Raw genomic sequence first — 25,952 nt, 5'->3', positions numbered from 1 at the left:
GACTTGTATATTAACTTCTTTGTTGTCTGAGTAACAGCAGTCCAGTTTCTGTTGGAAGGGGAATATTTTTGGTTTGGCTAGAATACTGATTTTCCACAAAGGAAACCCAGATTGTATCAGAAAGTCATAATTAGAAACCAATGGGCTAGAAGGCTGGATCAACGTTAGTTAGTAGAAGAAACATGAAGAGCCTAAAAAAAAGGAAAAGGCAGATAGAAACTTAAAGAAAAAAACTAAGAGCAAAAAAGGATATCATATTAAAAAAGAGGTTCAAAGAAATTTCAAAGAACAGCAAAGGCAAATACAAATTGAATAAGAAATTATGAATGATGAGAGGAATTATTATTTTATTATTATTTATTACATTTTGTATGCCGCCCACTCTCAAAGAGACTCAGGGCGGCTTACAGTAGAAGGGGAGGGGGATATAAAAAATAAATAAATAAACAGTTTAAAAATTGCACAACAGTCACAAACCTAAAGTGGGGCTGGACAACTCAACAGCCCCAGGCCTGCCGGACCAGCCAGGTCTTAGTCGCTTTGCGGAAGGCCGGAAGGGTAGTAAGGGTCCGGATCTCGACGGGGAGCTCGTTCCAAAGGGCCGGAGCTGCAATAGAGAAGGACCTCCCCCGGGGTGTCGCCAGCCGACATTGGCTGGCAGATGGAATCCGGAGAAGGCCTAGTCTGTGCGAATCGGTCATAGGGAGGTAATTGGCAGGAGGCGGTCTCTCAGGTAGAATGTTGGCAAGGCCATTCAAGACCTTGACTACCCAAAGAGAATGAGAGGGCATATCCAAACAACTGATTTGATATACCATAATTTTTGGAGTATATGACGCACCGGAGTATAAAACGCAACAAGATTTTGAAGAGGCAAATTAAAAAAAAAAAGTTTTTGCACTCTGCAGACCTCCCAAAAATCGCCAGTTTTTCATGAAAATGGGCCCATTTTTTGTCAAAAAAAGGGCATGCATAGCCTTTAGGCTTGTAAAGTGCTCCTGGAGGCGGTGGGGGGGAGATGAGCAAAAACCGGCTCATTTTTCGCTCATTTCTGCCCACCCCAGCCCCCTGGAGCACTCTAGAAGCCTCCTAAAGGCTCTACACGGTCATTTTGCAAATGGGAGTGGGATTTCAGGAGGCCAAAAATGCTGTATCCATGTAAAAGATGCACCCAGATTTTCACTCTCTTTTTTGAGGGAAAAAGGCGATATATTTCTCCAGGTCTGGAGACAAAGATTTTTGGCATAATATGCTGTTGCTGCAGAGTGCCAAACCTAAAAATATAGCTATTTAACAGTGAAGACACAGAAAAATCTGCTTTTGCTAAAAAGACAAGATTCCAATCTTTAGTATCAAAAAAGCAGGAAGAAACAGAGACGTGTTTTGCTACCATAAATTGCCTAAGTTGCTTCTTTTGAAAGTAAGATAGTTGCTGGTATTGTTTTAAAAACTTGTCTTCTAATAGTCACCTGAATTCTTATTCCTTCAATTAACTTTTTTGTCCAGAACTCAAGGAGGGAAGCCCGACAACAGCTACCACAAAAGGCATTGAAGGCCCTAGAGGCCATTGCTTGGGCTTTAGTGTATGCAGATAATCTTTGTTTAGCAACCACAAATAGTTCCAGCAAAATGGTCGCTAAGTAAACCACATGAGTGACATGCTGCAGATTGCTAGTTGCAGCTGTTTCACTTAAAAGTTCTCTCATGCAGAAACACCAGTGTTACACTCCAGCATGTTATTGCCATGCCCAGAATTGTGGGTATAACTGCGCACATTGGTCAGAAAATGTTTTTTCTTATTACCATTTACTAATTGTATTTGCAAATGGTCACTTAACAAGACAGTTGCTAAAGACTATCTGTACACAGGTTTCAGAGAGGCAGGCTGCTTTAGCAATCTGGTTTAATCTGGGTTCTGCAGTTAGTGTCATGTCAATTCGGCAACACAAACCACAATAGTTATGGAAAATCAGTGGTAATAGAGAAAACTGCATATGTACACAAGAACTGCCATCAGTCAGTAGGAGGACAGATCCAGCTCAACTACATCCCTGCTACCATTGCTGCTGAAGCAACACAAATGTTACACAGACTTGCTTTGAGAAAAATGCTATGTCAGCATCAAGTCAAAAAGTTATCAGCTGGCTTTGGCTAGGATCTGGAAGGCTGGCTTACAAATAGATGTTCTTAAAGATGTTATTGAATCACTTTTCAACTGAAATTAGGGGACTTATGTATATATTTACAGTCAGCATTTGAATAAAAATCTGATGTAAACATGCGCTTAAATAAGTCAAAGGAACAAAAATATTTCGTTTCCTTGTTGCTACTGCAGCATGACTTAAAATCAACAAAATCTTAGTCACAAATGGCAAAGTTAAATGCATATATATTGCTTTGACTAGCCAGGCAGTAAGATTGTTACAGGCATCAGGTTTTATTTAGTCTATAAAGATAGAATTCATATTTAACTCATTTAAATGTAATTTGATTTATATGACATTTATCAATGTATATGACAATTATATAAAATTCAGCAACAATTCAGCTACTTAACCAATATCTACTAAGTGTTTCTATTTACTTAGCCTGTTAAATTAACATAGATAATGGTTAAAACATTTTAATTTGCTAATTAAAATGCGTTGGCTGCATCCTAAATTTTATTCTAATATCTCTGCTTTTATCTTTTTAATTTATATTTTTATTAACTAGTTTTTGTAAACAGTTTTAACTCTTGATTTTTATAATATGCATTCAGATCCATCTCCTGTGAGATGGGCAGCCATAAAAAATGAATAAAACACATAAGAAAATAAAAATTCCCCATTATACAAGCTCCTTTTTTTATTCTCATAGTTAGATAACAGAATATAAAATTTCTGCTCCTTTCAGAAGACTCAAGGTTTACTGGAAAAACTTGTTTACATTAGAAATGGTTCACATAGTGGAACATAGAAAGGGAATGAAACAATGTCCTTTAAATTCTTCCATTAAAAGTTCAGGTCTGCCTATGTACAGTAATGTGTTTTCTAAAACATTTTTTATACACATAACTGAGTTATCAGCATTTAGATAGGTTTCATTAAACAATCTCTTCAGTGATTCTTAACAATCTGATATTTGCAAATATATATCATAAATAGAAAATACTTAGAAGGAAAACACAAACAAGAGTAAGATGGGGAAAATAGTCTGAGCAATCTAATTCTACTAAAGCAACATAAAAAAATGAGCCACAACGAACTTAAGCATAACAAAGATGTGAGAACATATAGACAATAGAGGACCATTAATTACCATTTCACACTATTAGAATGAATTATTGCTTTATGGCTGTATAAGGAATATTGTTCACTTTTTCTAACCAAGAGTTCAATTTCTGCAATAAAAGTGAAGGAGGCAATCATTACCTGATTTCCATGCTCACTGTTCTCAGCTATGTTATTTAACTCAGCATTAACACATACAATATATAAATAGATTACATAACAGTTCAACATTAATACAGTATTGTGGTATTCAGAACACAGTATGCTTCTTTTAAAAACAGTGCAAAGAGTTACAACACATGTTGTTTGTATTTATAATTGTTACTACTATATTTGTTTGCTATTGATATATTATATGTTCTTCATCTGTATATCATTAAGCATGAAAAAAATGGAACTATTTACAATTTTGGAATTATTTTGTAAATAATGGCATTCATAAAATACACTTCAGGATTCATGAAGAAATGTTCATAAAATGCATACTTGCATGAATGTGCTTACTGAAATATTTCTAATGTTCACTTTCAAAAAGTTTCTTTATAAATATATAACTGAGGTACAGATTAACGTTTCATGCTAACAAGTTTGGATTTTCGCAAGCTAAGCATTGGCTGCTTAATTGTAGGCTTGTGATCAAACAAGATGGCTTCACTTTCTGAAGTTGGAAATCTGCTCCGATAAATCTCTGGATATTCCTTCTGGAACTGTAAATTAAAACAGTAAATCATCAATATATGTATATATTTTCCAAAAACCGGGTTACCACATGCACTTTATAATATTTTTAGCCAAATCAACTAACAATTCTTGCAAATATTTATTCCTAAGTCACAAGTACCCTTAAATATACAATGTAAATTCCTACTTCTCGTCATACACTTACATAAAAAAATCACATTGTAGGAAGTGTCTGATATTCTATGGGCCTACAACCTGTTTCAAAGGTTAAAGATTAACTTATTTAAAAGTTCATTGTTTATATATAACTCCTAACCCCTAACCTTCTGTGTCAAAACAAAGATAGGTTTTATAAAAGATTTGGGCAGTCATTTGCAGTGGTTTTCTAGTTGACAAACTAAACACAGCTAGAAAACTGGAATCAGAAAATTGTTGGGTCTTTTATCAGCAACCAATAAATTCTTATTCAAGCAACTCTAAATTTAAAAGTAGTCAAAGATCAGAAAGCGATGGTGTATGTGTATGGACACATATGTTGTGTGTTCTGCCAGAATTTGGAACAGAAACAATGATTGCTTGTCTAATAAGGGATACATTTTGTTCACTTATGCATCTTTACACTTAAAATTGCATAACAGCAGATGCATTTCATGATTGTGAGTACCAACATTTTCATATGAGAATCAGGACTCATTGTTGTTCCTCTTAAATGGAATGTGTACATATCTAAAGCTGCCCTTTAAATATACTGGAGTTAAATTCCTACAGTCATACTAATTCGGAATCTTGTGAATTGTAATCCAATACATTTAAAAGACATGCTGCTACTATAACAGATGTCAACTTTAAAGTCTAGCTATGTTATAAAACACTATCATGGACTTTTAAAGAAAATAATTTCAAGTTTTTTCAACTTTTTTCCCCAAGTTTTTTCAATCTTCACAAAGAACGTAAGAGGGAAAAATAAAGAACAGTAACTTCAATGCAATGGCTTAAACTCTGGTAATTTAAAGCCCGACTTCAGTCATGAGACTTGTTTAATACATTCTAGGACAAGTATAATTCTATGAAGCAATTTGTTCAGAAAAAAAATCCCTCCGTATTAAGCTCTGCCATAGATGTTCTACTTTGCCACAAAGCAGATTACAATAAACTGTATCAGGTGAACTTGAATAAATCAAGTAAATATTTAGAAAACAATTCTTTAGTATCATATGCAAGTTTTCATAATATATTTATTTTAAGAGTATTAATAATGTCAGAGATGAGGCTGTGCAAAAACATAATGTAACAATCCAACACACAAACTGGATTAAGGGAACGTGTAATCCCGAAACTAAAGAACATTTCTCCAATCTCCAGTGGTAATCTCTAATATTTCTAATCTCTAATTTGCTTTTAAGAGTAATAACAGGCAATCTGTGGCACTTCAAGTAACTGCTCAATTATAAATCATTCTTGAGGAAGCATTGCCTGTGGTAAGATATCTGAAATGCCAATGATTGTCTGTTCCTAATGTAACACACAATGTGGCAGCAAAGCTAGTTTTCAAAATGCTTTGTCATTTAGTCTGACCCTATGTGTTGTTTTCCAGATTGCAGCTCTGGAAACAAGGATGTTGTGTTTAGCCATTATGGGTTTTAACACAACTGTTTGGGCTAGGGATAGGAACTATCATCCTGCCATTCTAGAAAATCCCTCCATGTTGTCCTCATCCAAGGATATAAAAAGACAGCACTAATAATTATTTCATCATTGTAAAATGTGCTGATATCACTTCATATCTTTAACAGAAATATAAGCCTGATCCAGTATAATAGCTTGTTAAAGGTTCTAGTAGATAGTGGAAATCCTTCACATCTGATATAATGACAAATCTAAAGCAACGCTTTAGGTCAAAATTGTTATTCTTGACAAAAGGTAAAGATTCTTAAAAAACCACTTTTGCTATTGCAATCTAAGTCCTTTCTGCACCACAATAGTTAGAGTGGTGATATAAAATGGGACTGTAGAAAGCTTTCAAAAATAGTCTAGCTAAAGGGATGCAGCCCCATGTTTTCCACAGAACACATTTATTTCCAGAAAAAATAGTTTTGTTATCAAGATCTTTCAAAAATAAATCAATCTCCCAAAATTACTTGAGGCTTTCTTGCCAAGTAATGATGTCTAAACAGTTCACCAATCTCATTACCTGTTTAAGTTTTTTCTTCTTCTCTTTCAGAGATAATTTTCTATCCTTAATAATATTTTCCAAAAGTTCAGCTACTGCTGCCTGAGAAACAGAAATCTTCTGTTCGTCAAATTCCTGAGATGTAATCCTCATGCAATAGGAATAACTTGGAAATATGGTGCTTAGTTCTTCTTCAAGACATTCCATCTGCAAGCAAGCAAAAGCAAACAAAAAGAACTAGGACAGACATTTTATCAAATGGATGACACCACCAATTCTGGCTAAGAGCAGGAGCTTCAATTCTGAAGCACCAATCTGATTTAAAACAGTGGTCAGTGAGAAGATCTCTGATAAGCCAGAATTCTCTCACACAATTTAATATAAGATTAAAATGAACATGCTTATAGCAACTGAAACATCTCAGGAGAATACGATAACTAAGAAAATGATAGGAAATGATTTCCACAACTAGAATAATTTTATTTTAATATAGGAACCTGTAGTTGCAATTCTTAGCCTTCAATTCATTAGTATGCAGAAATACAACTTCATTAAATTCCCCTGATGACATTAAAAAAAACTGGAAAGTCAATATCAACTGGACTGTCAAAAAGCACTTCAGATGACTTCATTCCAAGATCACACTTCACAAGTAAGGTTCTTTAAACCTTGATTGCTACATATTTTTAAAGGGAAAAAACCTAAAACTTAAGATATTATCTGAAGCATATTCTTATATATACAGATGCCACCGCAGTTTCAGAGAATAAACTAAGTAAATTTTCAAAAACTCTGCTTTTGAGATAGCATCTTAACAATTCAATGGGCCCAATTATGAGTTACTGAACTGCTGTGTGCATCTGAGTGTAGTTTGGTTAAAATTACAGAAAATTAAAACCCCTGGTACTGATTCTGCTCATAATCGGTTAGATTCCAAATTTATTGAAAACCAAACTGAATGATGAATATGTTATTTCCACAAAACCTTCATTAGGAACTAACTTATAAGTGAACTCTAGCAATCTATAGTATTACTATACATTTAATAAAACATTTTCTCAATGCCTGCTAAATGTGAATAGTGTCTTATGGTTTATTTGAATCTTGGTGGTCATGATGTAAATTACTGCAATTATTAATTTTTTTCTTAAAATTCTTCAAAAGTTCAAGATAGCATTGAACAGAAGTTTACTCTTCATGTATTACATTGCAAACTGGCTAGGGAAAGTAATAGAAATGCCAGACCATATAAATCATAACTGGTAGGCATACAATAATCTATTCAGAACAAAGCCTCAATATGGAGAAATATATACCAGTAACATGGACTATAAAATGTCAGTTTTTAATGCAAAGCATGTTATTTAAATTTGAAAAGTAACAGTAATGGTCAGATAAGTGGGAAGAAACAATTCCAAGACCATGGCTTTTAAAGCAAATCATTTATGTAAATCTAATTCAAAAGAAGTTAATAGATATAATTTAACTGTTTTCCTCACCTGAGTAGTTTTTAATGTTTCAATGTGATCTTGAACTGCAACTTGTAAATGTATAGGGACTTCTAAAATTTCCTGTTGGTGATCCATTAGAAAGGAAACTAATTTTATGGCAAGCCACTCATCTAGATCCGTTTCTTCCTCACAGCACAGTATACAACGAGAAAATGTCTGTATCATCTGGAAGCATTTAAACGTGCAGCTTTAAAACACCAAGTATTAAAATAACTTTTTTCTAGATAACGTTTCCAACAGTTTGGAGGCTAAAGACCATATCTGATTTTTAGTATGCCAAAAAAAAAAAAAAAAAAAAGCAAATAGGACAGAATAGGGCAACACCAGTTAATAAATTATGTTCAATATTGTTTACTTAATTAATCCCCATATGTTTAATATCTCTTTCTATTATACATATACATTAGATGGCAAACTTGGAAGGGTCTCTAAAACTTCATTCAAGTATTTTTTGTTTGGGGGGAGGCTGCATCACATCCAACTTTGTATTTTTAGTGCTTATTTGGATGTTACAAACAACAAGGAACAAGACACTGAGCTCGTCGATCAGAATGGTCGGCAGTTCGAATCCCTAGCACCGCGTAATGGAGTGAGCCCTGTTATTTGTTCCAGTTTCTGCCAACCTAGCTGTTTGAAAGCATGTAAAAAATGCAAGTATTAAAATAGGGACCCACTTTGGTGGGAAGGTAACAGCGTTCCATGCGCCTTCAGCGCCACATGACCACGGAGACTTCTTTGGACAGCGCTGGCTCTTTGGCTTTGAAATGGAAATGAGTCAGGAACGACTAGCACATATGTGCGAGGGGAACCTTTACCTAATAAACAGACTGGGGGAAGTCAGGTGAAATATTTCCTCTCTCTTCTGAAAGTGAACTGTGCTAAAGGAAATCTCACTTCTTTGGATCATTACCTATTATAGAGATTTATTTATTAAATTTATATGCTGCCCATCTCACTTGGCAAATCATTCTGTTGCTTAACTCTGCACTCTCCAAGGTGTTTTGTCCTCAACATAGAAATAGTTTACCTATGAATCTTTTTATTACAAGCTATAAAGGCACTAACTTAGATTGGTTCAACAGATTCTGAGCATGGAAAATTGCATCATGACAACTAATCACGATGGCTATCTTTAGTCTTCAGAATCAGAGCCAGCTGCTGGAGGAGAATAGTAAGAGAAGCCTTCTGCTGCTGCATCTTCTTTCAGGCCTCCTAAAGCCACTTTTGAAATGAGAAAGCCAAGCAAGGTACGACAACAGAATTTATTTTTGTTGCCTTAAATTTAACAATTAAATGCTTGGGCCCTTCCTTGCTAGTCTATAGAAGGTCATCAAAACGTTGATCAGGCATGCAAGACAAGGCAGGAAGGCTTGAATACATTTGTCAACGAGACAATTAGAATACCTGCTTAAAAACCATTATGGGAAATAATCATACCAAAGATCTGGTGCCTACTGAATCATGAAGTCGTGGCATATCAACATTTTCACTCATCCGAGAGATCATGCGCATCAAAAGTTGGAGTTTTCTGCGATTTGGTGGTGGAAGCAATAGGCAGCAAATTTGCAAAGCTTCAATTGCAACTCTTTCTGAATGAGGTTGCAACAAATCTAGAAAATTATTAAATCAGAGAGACATTACTTTTACAACTTTCCTAGAAATATTCACTTTTATATCATTAATGCAAATAAAGTCTGATTAATGTGCATGTTATTTATTTATCTGTTGGTATTCTAAACTTTTCTCTAGAAGCATAAGGTAACTTACATGGGGAATCTTAATTTTATACCCACATTAATTCTGTGAGGTAAATTGGGTTGAGAAAACTAGTAGCCCAAAATAATTTTCCATGGCTGCGCAGGAATTGAACTTAGGTCTCCATAGGTCGAACACTTTAACCACTATAGCACACAGCCTCTCCTATTGTTTTCCATCTTTTTAGGTGCTAAATGATTAGTCATTTAAAATCACAATGCAAAAGATTCAAGTTACTTAATATAATTTGAGTCATAGAAATTCTAGCATGGGCAAAAGAACATACATTTTGCATTAACATGCATTCTAGAAAAAACTGATGCTTGCAGAACAGATAGTATTAGCTTAAAAATTATTTAACTTCACAGGTGAATGAATTTCTTAACAAATTTTGTTGAAACAGTTAAAATATTGGGATTGGCAATCACCCCCCCCTTTAAAAAAAAGCACACAAGCAAGCTAGTTAGTACAAATGCATACAGACATGCTCCACAAAGCAATCTTACGTGATCTGCCAGTCAGCATAAAGAAGCTGGGAGAAAACATGTATTCTGAAAGCTGTGTTGCACTTTTGTGGAATCTTTTATTGATGGCCATACCAGAACCCACATATTTGCTTCCTGTTTTAAGAGCCAGTTGGCTAGTGCTTTGAGTTTTGAGACCAAGATTTACTGGATGTGGTTTTACAGTGATCTCTGCAACTGGAGCGTGTATGCCACACCAACTGGAGGTTTTAATTCCACATAGATTTTGAGACTGGCAAAGTTGTTTTGATTCCAGGTTACCAGTAGATTTCTCTTGGTCAGGAACACTTGATGCAGGAACTTCCTTGAAGCCATGAGTCTGTTTTTCACTAATGTTATCCAAACATAGATCCAATGAAGAGATTGGTTTATTCTCAGAGTGCAATAGTGTGTTCTCATTACTTGTCAATGGCACAATAGGAATTCCAAATCGAGAAAATTGTTTAAATTCATCCTTACTACAATTGCTTGAGGTTGTCTCTGCAATTCCCTCCAAAGAGTGACATCTTGCCTTAAGCCTCAGAGGCAGAGCTTGTTCATTTTTCAGTTGTGAAAGATTCTGACAACTGCCACCTTTTTGTACATGAACAGTACCACCTTTACAAGTCATGTTACGGTGCTGAAAATTCAAACTGCATCCTACTTCATTTGTAAGCCTTTTACAACCGTTATCAGAAGTCTCAGATTCATCTTCTTTGTCAGTGTCACGCGGAAGCAAACTTAGCAGAAGACATTCGGTTGACTTGAACGAGTTTAAATGACAAGGTTTTGAACATACCAAATTATTCTGGATATCAACATTTCCACTGGATCTGTTTGGGATTGTGATGTAGCCACACAAAACTATCAGAAAATGAAATATAAATTCAAATGCAGGCAATTTAGAAGCACAAGTAACATAATCAGAAAAATTAAAATAGAGATTAATGTTTAAAGGTTAGTGGTGCTGAAAGACTATGTTCAGTCAGAAGGTATTCAGAAACACACATGCAAAGGATAGCTCACATATGCAAGTATACATAACAAATCATATTATGATTAGCAGTCTGCACAAAAGCTAAGTTTATATTATATGCAGTAATTACAATCTATACTTGATAACTTATTCTGTGAAACTAGACATACTTCTTTCCAAAACTAGTATACGGTTGTGGCATCTTAGATCTTCTCAACTATATACTAGGATTCTATACCATCCTGATATGAATGGGTACATACCTAAGATCTTCACAAATAATTCATAATACTGAAAAGTAAGCAAAGGTTCAGACAGACTAAGAAAATAATCAGCAACTGTTTTGAATACATCTCGCTCAAAACCCGTGTATGTTGGCTGACTCGGGTCATTACATCTAGGCCCTGAAATGCAAGAGGAAATAAATCTCAATACTGATCTCCATGATATTTCAAGTCCTAGGAATAGCAGAGCACTGCTTTTTTAACATCCTATATTAATAATTCATCAGATGAAATAATTATGAAACTAAATCGGATACTACTGAATATAAGATCTTATCTATGTATACATGATATAGCAAAATCACTAAAACCTGTTTCTTATAATGAACCTGTTATAAAGAACAGGTTAATTGATACATGCATCATTTCTGATGCATGCTTTTCATTATTCTATATATTATATTCTTTTTATTGGCACTTTATTTCACATTCAACTTCTAAATTCAGATAATGTAGCATTTAGAGCAAAATAATTTAATAGAATCTACAAGTATAGTCAGGTCAGATGAGGAGACCTCAATTCATTGGTAGCGAACAAGGTTATGCATTCAATTTCACAGCTACTAAGATTGCTGGCTGAGCAGGTACAAAGATACCCAGGGAAATGATTGAAGTCTGGGAATTGGGCCCTGGTTTATCACTAGTTTATCAGGTACTTAGGAGTCAAGGACTTGGCAGCACAAGGAAACAACAGCCCGTGACTTAGTAATCAGCCCTTAACATCCCAATCAACAACTAAAAAGCCCACATACAACTAGGCATCACATAAGTATTACACATACAATAACCCAAAAGCTCTGAAGACTAAAGCTCCAGTCCCAGTGACCAATCCAGATTGGATCCTGCTACAAGTAAGTATAGTGTTCACATTCTGTTCACATTCCTTCTTTTTGCATTGTGTTTTCCTTATATACTTCTAACTTACAGTTTGCCAAACACTTCATAGCTGACAATACCCAGTGAGGGAAGTCTTCTGCAAGAAAAAGGGAGAAAAAAAGATTTACCAGCTTTTATACCCAAACTACTGAAACATGTTTGTTATATTTGTATACTGTATATACTCAAGTATAAGCCTAGTTTTTCAGCCCACTTTTTGGGCTGAAAAAAGCCGCCTCGGCTTATACTCGAGTCAGTGAAAAATTTGCCCGAAATGGAGGAGAAAAAGGGGTGGGGCCATGCCGCTGGGTGACACTCGTGAATGGCCCGGTGCCCCTGTGAGTTTCCCCTCCCTCTGTCAGTTTGCCGCGCAGCGCGCACCGCACCATCCCCCCTCCTCACGTTCTAATGTAATGCAGGGCTGTCTTACGATTCCCCTTCCTCCCCCTCCTGCCGCTCTGCAACAATGTCCCACCTCCTCCTTGTTATGGCAAGCAGCCACATAGCAATGTCCCACCTCCTCTGGTACAGTGATCCAATGATAGGAATCACTGTGCTGTGTGTCATAGGAGGCGGGACATCGCTCCCGCGGCTGCACGGGACATCATCATCACAGCGGGACATCAGCATCATGAGGTGAGTGAAGTATTTCATTGAATACACCGCTAGTTTACTGTTTTTCTTTGAAATAAATATTCAAAAACATTATTGGTATCTATTTTTATTTTTGAAATTTACCGGTAGCTGCTGCATTTCCCACCCTAGGCTTATACTCGAGTCAATAACTTTTCCAGTTTTTTGTGGTAAAATTAGGTGCCTCGGCTTATATTCGGGTCGGCCTATACTCGAGTATATACGGGTATATTCCAAGGACTACATCAGCACATATAGAAAAAAACTTAAAAAGCATAAACTTCATATTTACTACACCACAATTCACTCATGGCTACTCTTTTTGTGACTGAATGGGAATCTGAATTTAACTTACCCAGTCCCAACACTGATTTTTAATGATATAGATACAAATAGCAAATTGAGAACTGGAACACACTTAATAGGTCAACTTTTTAAAATTTTACTCATAATCTGAAACTGCATTTAAAATTAAAATATCTATTAGACCAAAATGCTATAAGCTATTTACCTAGAGCAATTTATGACATAGTTTTCCTGTAAATGAATGCAGATCAAGCTTTTATGTTTAATACAGCCGCCTACATCTCCTCATACATCAATCACACTTTTGCTCATGTTTAAGTTGGAAAGAACTTTAAAAATTACAATAGAGCACTTGCCTGATTTATCTTGTGGAAGAACAACTCCATGTTTAGTTGTATTAGTCATGTTATATATTATGTAACGAGGAATAATTTGTGCTGGATTCAAGATGTGTTCTAAAGATGGTATACCTAAAATAGTTTGCAAACTATGAAGAGGAAAAATGCAATCAATTCAGAAACCTAATGAAACTTTTTCAGCAATTCTCAAGGAAATAGGCTTGTAAAAATTCAATATATCTGGATTCAGGTAACCCAAAAGTGGTTAAGAATTACATTTTACATAGTCAAGCCAAATTATATGCCATATATAAGATGTTGACTTAATCATGGGGTGACCATAAGAGATAAACATTTAATATAGCAGAAGAATTATTATCTTGTTCTTCCTTAGCTTTCATTAAAAGGACTAGTCTAAATTCTAGAAATGTGCAAAATTTATTACTCTAAATATGAAATATTCTGGGGAATAACAAATAATGCTGATCCATCTGTTTTGGACATAAGTGAATAGTTTTCTCAAAGTAAATGTTTTTGGAGAGGCAGTTGTTTGTAAATCTGAAATACTACAAACTACTTTCTATTCTGGAAGATCTAAAACTGATAATGTAGAAAGGCTGGATTGATGTGGTTTGAGAAAAAAAGGATATTCCTGTGTTGCATAGAATGTCGCATTTTTGAAAAGTTTTGTACACAATTATAGAATTTCCTGTATTACTTAAAGCACCCTAGGGATAATGAATAAGAGCATTAGTAAGATCACATAAAAAAGACTGAAAGCTAACAAACTGCCATTTTAAGTCCAATAGCAATTTGATATCAACTCTACAACTTCCTCAATTGATAAAATGATTTCCTTTACCTCCTTATTTAAGATAAAGATAAAATCCTAAATAAAGATTTTTTTATAATACAGTAGGAACACAAGCTTTTTTCATCAGTTTGGTATGTACGTTGTCATAATTTTGATTTTTAAAATATTGTGGGAGAGCAAGTACATATAATATAAGTTTATATATCAAGAAATTGCCTTGAAGAGTACTTCTTTAAAAAGATGACTGGGAGACTAGAATAATTGTTTTCCCAGAAATTGTTATTCTTATTTCCAAAATCTCTGGGAGAAAAGAAATACATTTGTTACTTACTGTATCATAATAATGTTTCGCCAAACTTCTTCTATATCTGCTTGAGTTATTTGTCTGCCACTTGCTTCCCATTCTTTATCGTCTTCACATTGCACATTTTCTTTGTTGTTCTGAAAATAAAGAATTACAAGCATGTTGTAAAAGCATGAGACTTTTATTCAAAATTCAGCAGAGAATAATTTTAGCTACCTAGTTATAACCCATTTTTTCTTGTCTCAACTAATTTGGAAACTAGCAGGAAACTGCCAGCAGTCACACTGACACTTGCTTATTGATCAGATGACCTTTACAATATTTATTTCAAAACACAGCAGTAAACTTTGGAAAGTACAAACCATTACTTGCCATCGTTTTTAGCAGAAAGGTATAGACAGCTCTCAATTAACTACCACAATTGAGCCCAAAATTTCCATTGCTAAGTAAGACAAGTGAGTTTTGCCTCATTTTATGACCTTTCTTGCCACAGTTCTTAAGTGAATAGTTGTAGTTGTTAAGTTAGTAGTATAGCTGTTAAGTGAATCTGGTTTCCCCATTGACTTTGCTTGTCAGAAGGCTGCAAAAGCTGATCGTGATTCCTGGGGCTCTGCAATTGTCATAAAAGCATGCTAAATTGTGTGAAAAATGGTTGCAAGTCACTTTTTTCAGTGCTGTTGTAACCTCGAATGGTCACTAAATGAACTGTTGTTAGTCGAGGATTATCTGTAATATGTAATTTATGCAAAACAAATAGAAACCTTATATGACCCTAACAGTGATGTGCGGTGAAGTTTATGGCCAGTGAGGCAAGCGGGCAAAAGCTGCCCTATGTCTGCCAGCGCCGGGGCTTCGAAAGCCCCGCCAAAGGCCCACCGCTGTGTCCGCTATACAGGCGGGATGTGTCCCGCTCTATGGTAGACACGGTGGCAGGGCCCCGCGCCGTGTCCGCCATAGAGCGGGACGCATCCCGCTGTATGGTGGACACGGCGGCAGGGCTTTGAAGTCCCGGCGCCGTGTCCGCCATAGAGCGGGACGCATCCTGCTGTATGACGGACACGGTGTCGGGGCGTCCATTCGGACCTCCACTTTCCGACTGTTTCTGCGCTCTGCCACCTCCTCCGACGAACAATCCCACTGGTGCGCCTCCGCTTTCTTCAGCTTGGACTCCGCGGGACACCCAAGCTGCTGGCGGTGGCGGCGGCCACCTGAGCAGCCATTAACCCCCCCAGCCAGCCAGCCCCCTCCCGCCCGACTCCCTGCCTGGCTGGCTGGCACAAGGCCTCACTGCTCTTCTCCTCCTCCCCGCTCAAGTGGCGGCGGATTCCGTGGGACAACAGGGTCTCATTCCTCCCCTGGCGTGGCGAGCTCCAGTGGGCTGGATGCGAGTGCAAGGGGCCTGGCCCCATGGTGCCTCTTCGCTCAGTTGCAGCCGGTGAAGAAAGGGGAGAGGAGGAGGAGGAAAGGGGGGTAGCAGGACGGGGCTCCCGGTGGGGGGAGAGAAGAAAGGGAAGGGGGCACAGCGAGCAAAAGAAAGCGCCAGCCCGCCAGCAGAGGTGGGTAAAAGACCCATCTCTGCTGGCAGGCTGCCCCTCTCTTCTCAAACAAGGCTGCTCCCTTCTCAAACAAACTCTCTCACGCACACACATGCATTACTTACAATAAAAAATTACTGACAAATTACAATAATTTTGAATTCCTACCCCCTCCCTCCGACCCACATACCTTTTCCAGCTGTGTCACAGAGGATTTCAACTCTGCTCTTGTCTGCCATGATAAAAATGTAAAAAATGTAAAAAGAAAAAGGCAAGAGCTGCTGACGTCAGGCTGGGTTAGCTGCTGCCAGAGTCCCCAATGGATGACTCTGCTTAACTGTTTAAAAAAAGCCTCTAAAAAAATTGTCCTCTACAGGAGGAGGCAAGAGAACCACATGCCTCATTTACATAAGGAATTTTTCTGCTCAAGTGATCATAAAGATAGACTAAATGAGGCACGTGGTTCTCTCGCCTCCTCCTGCAGAGGGCACTTTTTTTAGAGGCTTTTTTAAACAATTAAGCACTAAGCAGAGTCATCCACTGTGACTCTGGCAGCAACTACCTCAGCCTTTTTCCTTTTATTTTTTTTTTCCTTTTCATGATGACAGTGGTGAGGCCCTGCCTCTCCTGACTGCACGTCACTGGACCCTAAATGACTCAAATTCATTCTTTGTGCACAACAATTGGACATACTTGCAAATAAAATTGGTAAATAAAGCTCACTTTTGGTTGGCCAAAACAGAAACAAGAGCCTAATCAAGATCAATTATTACATAGACCTTTTAAAAATGATCCATGCTTGTTAAGTTCAATAATAATAATTTTTTAAAAGATTACAAGGTCTACCCAGAAGAACCTCTATGTCTTCAGGACCATCCAAACATGAGAGGAATGATATTCCATATAAAGACTTCACCTTGATAAGGTTCAGTTCCAGCTGTTTAGACATTAAACTGTAAACACAATTAATCAATAATAGATTACCTGACATTCCTGAAGGTCATGTTTTTTAGGAGTTCTCTTGGAGTACTGAGGTAATTTAAATATGCTTTCTGGTTTTTTGGGTACATTATGCAGGGTTTCTTTCAATGGATATCGCCGTGGCAAAATTTTAACAGGGGAAGCTGAAGGAAATCTATAATTTGACACAGAAAATATCAATGTAGCAATTTAATTTAAGAGTTTTGTAACAAAACTCCTCAGAGAGAATTTGTCCTTTTGCAAGCTAGATCTAATATCCCTATTTGAATATAAAAAATATATGGAAAAGAACAAACATTTTCAATACGCCAAATAAATAATTTTCATTAGAAAAATAGGTATGTCCATCACTTTTTGGTACTACAATATAGATTGTGGCATGTTACAAGATACAGTACTCTTGGTACAAACAAAGAATTTATTATATTGGGTTTCTAAATTTGATCTTTTGAAACAGACTTTTTAAAATTCCATATTCTATGTATGGGTAAAATGTCCAAGTATCTCTGTTCCAGTAAGCTACAAAATAAGGAAACCAGTCAAACATTTACATTCGATATATTAATTTTATTTTTACAGATTCTGTCAATAATTCTATAAATTACCTGTACAAGTTATGATTGTCATCCAGATTTTCTGAACCCCATCTTCCTTTTATGTCCTCAATCACATGATTTTTAAGAAATTTCCTTAGGAGTTGAATCGTTTGCTGCCTAGTAACTTCTGGACCAAAATTAATATTATTCCTGAGTATTTCATGAAGCCAGTCGACTGCTTCAGCTCCAGTAAAACAATTTCCATATTTTCTAAAGTGTTGTCTGTGTTTCTTTTGTGGCATTTGTGCACGAAAGCATTTAGTAACTTCATTCCACTGTAAGTCAAGATAAATGAAATTGCAAATGGAGAGGACACAGAGAAATAAAGTACATACTGGTATTTATTTATATATCAAATTTATGATAAGCCACTTTATGTTTTCAAGTTATATAGTGCAAAAAGTACATACAGTGGTCTTTATCTTGTTAATTTTTTTTTACAAGAGTTTATTATATTTGACACTCTTGTGCTGCAACCAAGACTACTAATATAGAGTAACATCTTCACTTCAGCTGTCAAACCTGATGACATCAGGCCAAGCTACAGAGCATGAAAAGACACCTGAAGGTTCATCCACAAGACCATTTAGAGGTACTCTGAAACGTGGATTCTCAAGTAGAGCAAAAGAAATTCGGCTGAATCTGAATCTTAAATAGATATTTGACTGATCATCATCCAGTGACACTCGTGTCACTGAGGCCAACGTGAATTAAAACATGAACAAACCACATATTCGGAGCATCTCTCCAGATTGGCCCGTGGATTAGGATTAGGATTAAATTTGCAAATTTTCGCGGACTGCGCTCAACTACATGAAAACACCTTAATGTTGGGCTCGCACGTAAAGACAGGCGCAGATGCGCCCAATACAACATAGACATTGCTTGGGGAGAAATAACTAAGAAAGGGAAGTCAATGAATTCCCATTTAAAAATGGCCCTCCAGAAAGCCCCCTCCCCGCTTTTTTTTTTACCAGCTTGGTGGCGCGATAAGGTCCGGGAGAGACCACCCGATTCTCCATCGCGGCTACAACATAGCGCAGCCAACGAACACAACTGACAACGGTAGCTGCGAAAACGTCCACGCGAGCAACCGCTGCCTAGAAGTTTGAACTGCCCCCCGCAGTTTCTGATTGGTGGAGTTGCGGGACCGCGTGACACAGAAACCGGAAGCCAGGTGCGCGTGCTCGGAGGTGTCCCGAGCTACGGGTCTTTCTCCGTGACCCGTGGAAATGGGGAGCGGTTATGAAAGCGGAGGAAAAGTGGTGGTTCCTTCACGTTCTCGCGTCATAGGAAACGGGGTGGGAACCTGCGGCCGTTTGCTGACCAATTCTCGGCCTTTTGGCTAAGATCGAGTGTAGTAGGTGTAGAATCTCAGGATAATAATATTCTCAGGATATAATACATTTATAATAATATAATAATCTCAGGATAGAATACATTTCCTATATTCATAATCATGTTTATACTTATATCTGTTATCTTATACATGCTTGACAAAATTAAATTAAATTAAATAGTTGAAGAGCAGGGCTGAGTAGCAACTAACCAGAGAAGAAAAGTGTTTGAAGCCTTGAACTAGTCCTACGGGATGGCTATAGACAGACAACACAGTGCAGCCAACGCTGCGTATGTCGTGTGTGTAGTATTTTGTGAAACACAACTTGAATTTTCGGAAGGTTTATTACAAGTTTTTCTCTCTGGCCGAAAGAGGTGAATGCCCTCAAAAGTGCCCTCAAGCTATCAAAAGTGGTTCTCTCTCTCCCCTCTCCCAACTAAGCTCAACTGTCAATAACTGTCCTTCCTTCTCCCACACCATCCAATACAACTGATGAAACCTCCAGAATAGGAAACCAAACGTCTTCCTCAAAAAAATCAGTCCAGTTGCTTTTTCAGAAATAAAAACCACTTTTGATATAACTGTGACCTGAATGGCTGAGAATCTTCACAGACCCTGGAAATCTGCACACCAATTAGCTAATAGTGGTGTGTGTGTGTGTGTGTGTGTGTGTGTGTGTGTAGGGGGCACTGAGCTGATGTTTTTGAATATATATATATATATTCAATTCATATATATATATTTGTGTGTGTGTGTGTGTCTGTGTATTTTTATTTGTGCTGATAAATAAATAAAGGGAGACTAGTATAGATAAAAATCTAATATATATATATTGAATACACACACACACACACATAGCCATAGAGGGTGACATGACCAACATTAGGGTGATCCCAGAGGGCTCAAAGAGGAAAACAGTATATGGCATCAAATGCATCTTCTCCAAGAACAGCCAGCCCTGTCTTATACTGAACTTCTCTCTGCCTGTCAAAACCTAGATTATAAACAGACTACATCACTGTTTTTTAGCAGGGAACTGGCTGACTCTCTTTGGGGCACAAGGCCTGGTTTCCTTCTGTCTCTTGGTAACAGACATGTAAGAATGAACACTCACATTTGGCACAATCTATTTTTATGGAGCTATTCATTCTTTTCTATAAAATACTCTGAAGGGGTGTGCTTGTGTATGTTTTGTTTCCACTTATAAAAACCCACAATTGAGAATTAATTTGGCCATTTGAGTGTTGAATTAGAAAGGTTAAAAAAAACCTTTGAAACTCTAGAATACATTTGGAAAGAAATGTATTTGTTAGGTCTATTTCCTGCTTTTGTTGCAAAAGCTCATAAGTATCTTCTCCAATTTTATCTTTACAGTAGCAATCCTGTGATAGTGTCTGGATAAACAAAGAGTGCATGTGGAGCAGGAGCAGGGAGATCAACACCAGCTGATTGCTATATCTTGACATGTATCCATCCAACAATATAGATTATATATTTCCAAATTGGTTTGGCGAGAAAGAGAAGTAACATAATTATACACACACAATTAGAAATCCTGAAAGTAGGTGAGTTTATACTCATTTCTGACAGCAGCAAGAACTTCAGAAAAGATCACAGGATGTGCTTGGGCTTTGGAGTAGACGACTCGTTTAGGTTCTACAGTGTGATCAATTCTCTCTAAGTTTATAAAATATATAAGTATATAAAACAATATGTACATGTACATAACTTTGTGTACTGTATGCTATAAATGTTTAAAATATTGTTATCACAACTAGCTAAATAAAACAAAGTGTTCTTCAAGCTCTGCAATAAAGAAAAGTTTAGTATACTATATTCTGAGCCATCCCTTAACTGGATGTTTCAATTTTTCAAATGAAAAAAAAAGCTTTTATTTCCCTTTTTAAGAAAAGGGAAATAAAAAATATTTTACCTTTCTGGTAGCCAGATGGTGTTGCTTTCACTGTGCAATTACAAAAGAGCAGTTCTCTCAACACATTGCCCCAATTTTAAATAGGAATGACTTTGCGAGTTGTGGTCTGAATGCAAATGTCTTTTCCTGCTTATCCAGAATAGTAATGCTTACTTCCTCAGTTTCCGAAGGCAGTATCTTCTAGTGATCATTCATTGCTGGATAATCTTGGTAGCTATTGACCTTTCTCTGGGATTTCTATAAATATTTCAATGGGTATTTAAATTTTAAGAATGCATTGAATAAAATTAATATTTATAAACTTTGTATGTTGATTTTAAGTGCACCCAATTATGTGACCCTATTGTAGATAAAGAGAGCCAGTTTGGTGTAGCAGTTAAGTCACTAGACTAGTAACTGAGAGACTGAATTCTAGTCCTATCTTAGGCACAAAGTCAGCTGGGTGATCTTGGGCCAGTCCCTCTCTCTCAGCCCCAGGAAGCAGGCAATGGCAACGTTTTAAAATGTGACCAAGAAAGCTGCAGGAAATTACCTAGGCAGTTTCCAGGAATCAACATTGACTTAAACTATATGTATATGTATCTAAATTGTTGTAAAATTTCTTTTCTTTCTTAGACATATGAAGGGTCCATATGTAGGCAGAGAAATGAGCCCATGAAATTCTGTGCATGTAGATTTTATGGTTTTATAATACCCCTGTTTATTATGCAGACAGTTGAGCAGAGACATTTTCTACTTTGGTCAGTGAGTCCTGTTTGCAAATAATTGAACAGTTTTTTGTAAAAAAAATACATAAAATTCATTATATCTTTTATTGCAGAAGCAGTTTTGGGGAGGGCAGATCCTAAAATAATTCACAACAAGTTTTCAGGCATTATTTTTTATACTTTAGACTCAGCAATAGCTGACAATGTAATATTTACATTGGAAGAGTAAGATCTTGCTTGAGATTTTTGCTGGTATACAGTATACTGAATGTGATAGTGCTGATTACCTGGATCCATTTCAGTCCAGCATCACGCTTGGCTTTGTGAAAGTAGCAATTTTAATAACTCTGGTAGATGGGATTAGTTTATGGAGTATGTCCTTGATTTTGCTGCTCAGAGGCTTTAAAGAGCATTAACTACATAATCCTTTGGATAGTTTTCCTGGATGAATATTTTTTCAGAAGTTGATGTTTGAGGACTTGTGCTGCACCTCATGATAAGTAGCTTATGGAGTGTCACAAGGTTTTATCTTGTCCATTAACATTAAAAAAAACTCAGTAAAATGAATAGACAAAGCCTGGGGTTAATTACCATATTTTTCAGAGTATAAGACGCACTTCCCCCCCTAAAAGAGGTGAACATTTGGGTGCATCTTATACACTGAATGTAATTCCGCCCACCAACTGCCCCCCTCCCTTTGGCCTCTGCCTCCCAGCAATTTACCAGCAAACAGCAAAATGGGGCTTACGGAGGCGGCAATAGGCTAGGCAATCCCTGCAGCCTGAAGCAACTGATCATTGGGAGGCCTGTGCTGAAACTGAAATTGAAAGTAAAACAGGCTGTTTGCTGCAAGGAGTCAAATTGTTGGGAGACAGAGGCAGATTCCCCCCCCCCTTCTAATCAGGTTTAACTGAAACAAGCTGTTAGCTGCAAGGAGGTAATACAATAACTATAAATGCCTATAGAATGTTCAAATCATTAGACTTATTTTTTAAAGACTGCTTTATTATTTTTCTAGACATTAACAAAATGAAGCTTTTTAAAATAAATGCTTGATCTGAAGCGGCCCCGTGCTATTGTATCTTCTTTTAAATAGCAGAGGATAACGTATACTTCCAGAAAGCCAGATCAATTTTAACAGCATCTGTACAAGTATAGTCGGAAATGTACCACCACAAACTATATATTGTCTGTACTGTTTGCTCTTTGCTGCAAGGAGGAAAATTGCTGGGAGGCAGAGGCAGATTTGTTTCCCCTTGTTTTCCTCCCCAAAAGCTAGGTGCACTTTATACTTCGGAGTGCCTTATACTCTGAAAAATACGGCAAAACTGTAATTTTCATTTTCATCTATAGAAGGAAGCTGTATAGAGTTCCTGAATAATTATATAAGAAAACAATTTTTGGACAAAGGTAAAGGTTCTCCTTGCACATACGTGCTAGTCGTTCCCGACTCTAGGGGGCGGTGTTCATCTCCGTTTCAAGCTGAAGAGCCAGTGCTGCCCGAAGACATCTCCGTGGTCATGTGGCCAGCATGACTAAATGCCGAAGGTGCACGGAACGCTGTTACCTTCCCACCAAAGATGGTTCCTATTTTTCTACTTGCATTTTACATTCTTTCGAACTGCTAGGTTGACAGAAGCTGGGACAAGTAATGGGAGCTCACTCCGTTACACAGCACTAGGGATTCAAACCACTGAAATGCTAACCTTTCTTTTTTTAATATATATTTTATTCTTTTTAAACAAAACAACACATACAAAACAAAGCAAGAGAGGAAAAGAAAAACAACTTTCCTCCATTTCATCAAGCATGTCGTTCGGTTACAAGTTTTTGTGCATCAATTCTTAAATTTAGGATTAACATCACTGGTTTACATTAAACATAGCTGAATTTAGCTGTCATTGAGCATTATACGTTCAGATTACCATTAATATTATTTCATTTGTAACAATCCTTATTTCCTTGAATTCATAATTATCTATCAAATAACAATGAGTCTTTAAACTATTATAGTATCACCTATCTCTAAAGAGTAAAAACGAAGATTGGAACAAAGAATTCCCATTGGTTTATAATAAAGCATTCATATTTTCAATTGACCATAATGTCTCCAATTGTCCAGAATTCCAAGAATGGTTTCCCATTATTAATTATTAGTCCATATAGTGGTTAAGTATTTCAATTCATGTATATATCAATTATTCCTTACATCATCATTCATCTGTTTAATATACAAAGATCTTTCTAATGTGAAATGGTCACTACATACAATTATACCAAAGTATTCAAATCATCCCACTCTTATACTTTAAAAACATTACTGTCCTTTATATATAATATAAGTAGTACTCTATATCATAACAGAAAAAATAAAAAAATAAAAAAATATTACAACATAAGTAAACAGTTTCATTCCCAGGTTTTTTTATCCAACCATTGTAAAACAAGTCCCACACTTTATAATATTGCTCAGCCTCTTGTTCTCTAATTTCAAAAGTAAGCTTACTCATTTCGGCACATTCCATTATTTTCCAGATAGTTTCCTTCTATGATGGTACTTTCTTGTTTTTCCAATTTTTGGCAAATACAATTCTAGCACTGCTGATCTTTCTGATCGACAAGCTCAGGGTCTTAATTTTTGGATAGATGAGGGCAAATAAACTTTGTGAGCTCCAGCCATGATAGATGTAGAATAACGCTGGAGGTTCACCAAATTTAGATTAAAAAATGCATACAATTTTAATCTATGAAGCTAGGAATTTTTAGGTGGTTGGCATTAATTGGATAGAAGCTCATATGGTAGTACTTCTATGTCACTTGAAGTACTACTTAGAGATCCCATGTTATTTTTCAAATATTAATACTCTGAACAGATGCTGAACTGCTATAATGGGTTACATGTGTTTCAAGAAAATTCAGCTGGTTCAGAACAGATGCTGCTATGAGCTGACTAAGCACTCACTTGACTTCAACATTTCACAATGACATGGATTTCCAAGATTTCCAAACTTGGCGTAAGTTTGCTTTTAAACTATTTGCAACCGGAAATACTTCAAGACATGCCTTCTGTACAAGTTGGCCTTCATTTAAAATCATTGGTTTTTTTCACTTGCCTACCATAAAAAATGGCTGCAAGATTGAGGACACAGGAAGAAAAGGCCTTTTCATCAATAGCCTCGTACTTCTGAAATGAGCATCCATTGTGGATATTAAGTTTTTTCTTTGCAGAACTTCTGTGCTGTAAAATAGGGGCTTGTTTCTGTTGGGTTATATAAAGTTTAGACTGCTGGTTTTATTTGTAGTGATTGATTGTGTTGAGTAAAACTGTGTTATGCTTCAAAAATCCTTCAAGGGTATTATCCTTAACAGTAGCTTAAAAACTTGGCAGCAATATAAGATAAATCAACCAGTTTGATTTAGGGCAGAATTCACTATCTTTGTTCTAAATTCAATAGACTATGATTTAATTATTTTATCATGTATTGATTTTTCTTCGATAGAAGATACAAGGTCAGATATACTAGCTTTTGCACAGTAGCAAAATTAATACAAATGTTATAAAATTAGTACAAGGACAGATGAAGAGATGAAAGAGGAACACTTTTTCAAGATTGGACCATGCAAATAAAATAAATAAATATAGATAAATAAGAAAAACTCAATAGAAGGAAATACCTTTTCCTTTTATATCTACTTTTTAGTTGGCATGTTTTGTATTTGCCACATGATGGTGCTGTTGAATTCCTTTTTAGGCATGTAAATAAATTATAGAACCTGTGCTATTTGAACATTTATCTGATATGCTATTATCATGGTTACAGAATTAAAAATGAAAAAAAACCACACACACAACAGAAATGATTATAATCCTGTTTTTATAAGATACAGGTGACAGCACAGCCTTGGTTTCTTTCCCAAGACTCCTACAAACCTATGTAATTGTTGGGAAATCATGTCGAATAGTTTGGAACAGTTTATTCCTTTGCTGCTCCAGTCAGTTCTGAAGTTGTTAATCAGAATATCAAGAAAAATATGGTGTGGTATTTCATTAGGAACAAAATATAAACAGAGCTTTTGCCTTTCTTATACTTTAACAAAACTTGACATCATTGAATGTCTAATGTGTGTGTCAACATTGAGATACTTAAAGGATGTCATTTTATTTCTGTGCCTTTTTTCATGTCATAGCTCAAAAGGTATTGTACTTTCTTTTATAATAACTGTCTTAGAGAAGAACCTTGGAATTTAGCTCTAATAGTTACAGTTCTTTACACTGCTAGTTAGCTATTTTGGGATGAAATTTTAGTTACTAGGTAGTTTTTAAAACTTATTCTTTTAACAACAAAATAATTGTAACTACAAAGGTGATTTGAAACTGAGGTGGCTGAACCAGTGTCCTTGAAGACTCTGCCGTGGTTGAGAGCTTGAAGACTTTGCT

At 36.4% G+C, this 25,952-nt stretch overlaps 1 protein-coding gene across 1 annotated transcript; it reads right to left on the bottom strand.

The window, feature by feature from the left end:
• Positions 1-939: 939 nt before the first annotated feature.
• DEPDC1 (DEP domain containing 1) lies at positions 940-18,625 on the bottom strand. The gene is made up of 11 exons (XM_032217192.1): positions 18,510-18,625; positions 17,545-17,810; positions 16,943-17,093; positions 14,451-14,560; positions 13,324-13,454; positions 12,078-12,125; positions 11,132-11,272; positions 9,072-9,244; positions 7,623-7,799; positions 6,145-6,330; positions 940-3,979 (listed from the first exon to the last, which is right to left on the bottom strand). The coding sequence occupies exons 1-11, from the start codon at positions 18,555-18,557 to the stop codon at positions 3,839-3,841; spliced, it is 1,572 nt and encodes a 523-aa protein (XP_032073083.1). The 5' UTR covers positions 18,558-18,625; the 3' UTR covers positions 940-3,838.
• Positions 18,626-25,952: the final 7,327 nt, after the last annotated feature.

Source organism: Thamnophis elegans, chromosome 5, assembly GCF_009769535.1.
Source record: "Thamnophis elegans isolate rThaEle1 chromosome 5, rThaEle1.pri, whole genome shotgun sequence".
In the NCBI taxonomy this organism is placed as follows: Eukaryota; Metazoa; Chordata; class Lepidosauria; order Squamata; family Colubridae; genus Thamnophis; species Thamnophis elegans.
Note: the sequence above shows the minus strand (reverse complement) of the source record. Positions and strands in the feature narration are given on the sequence as shown.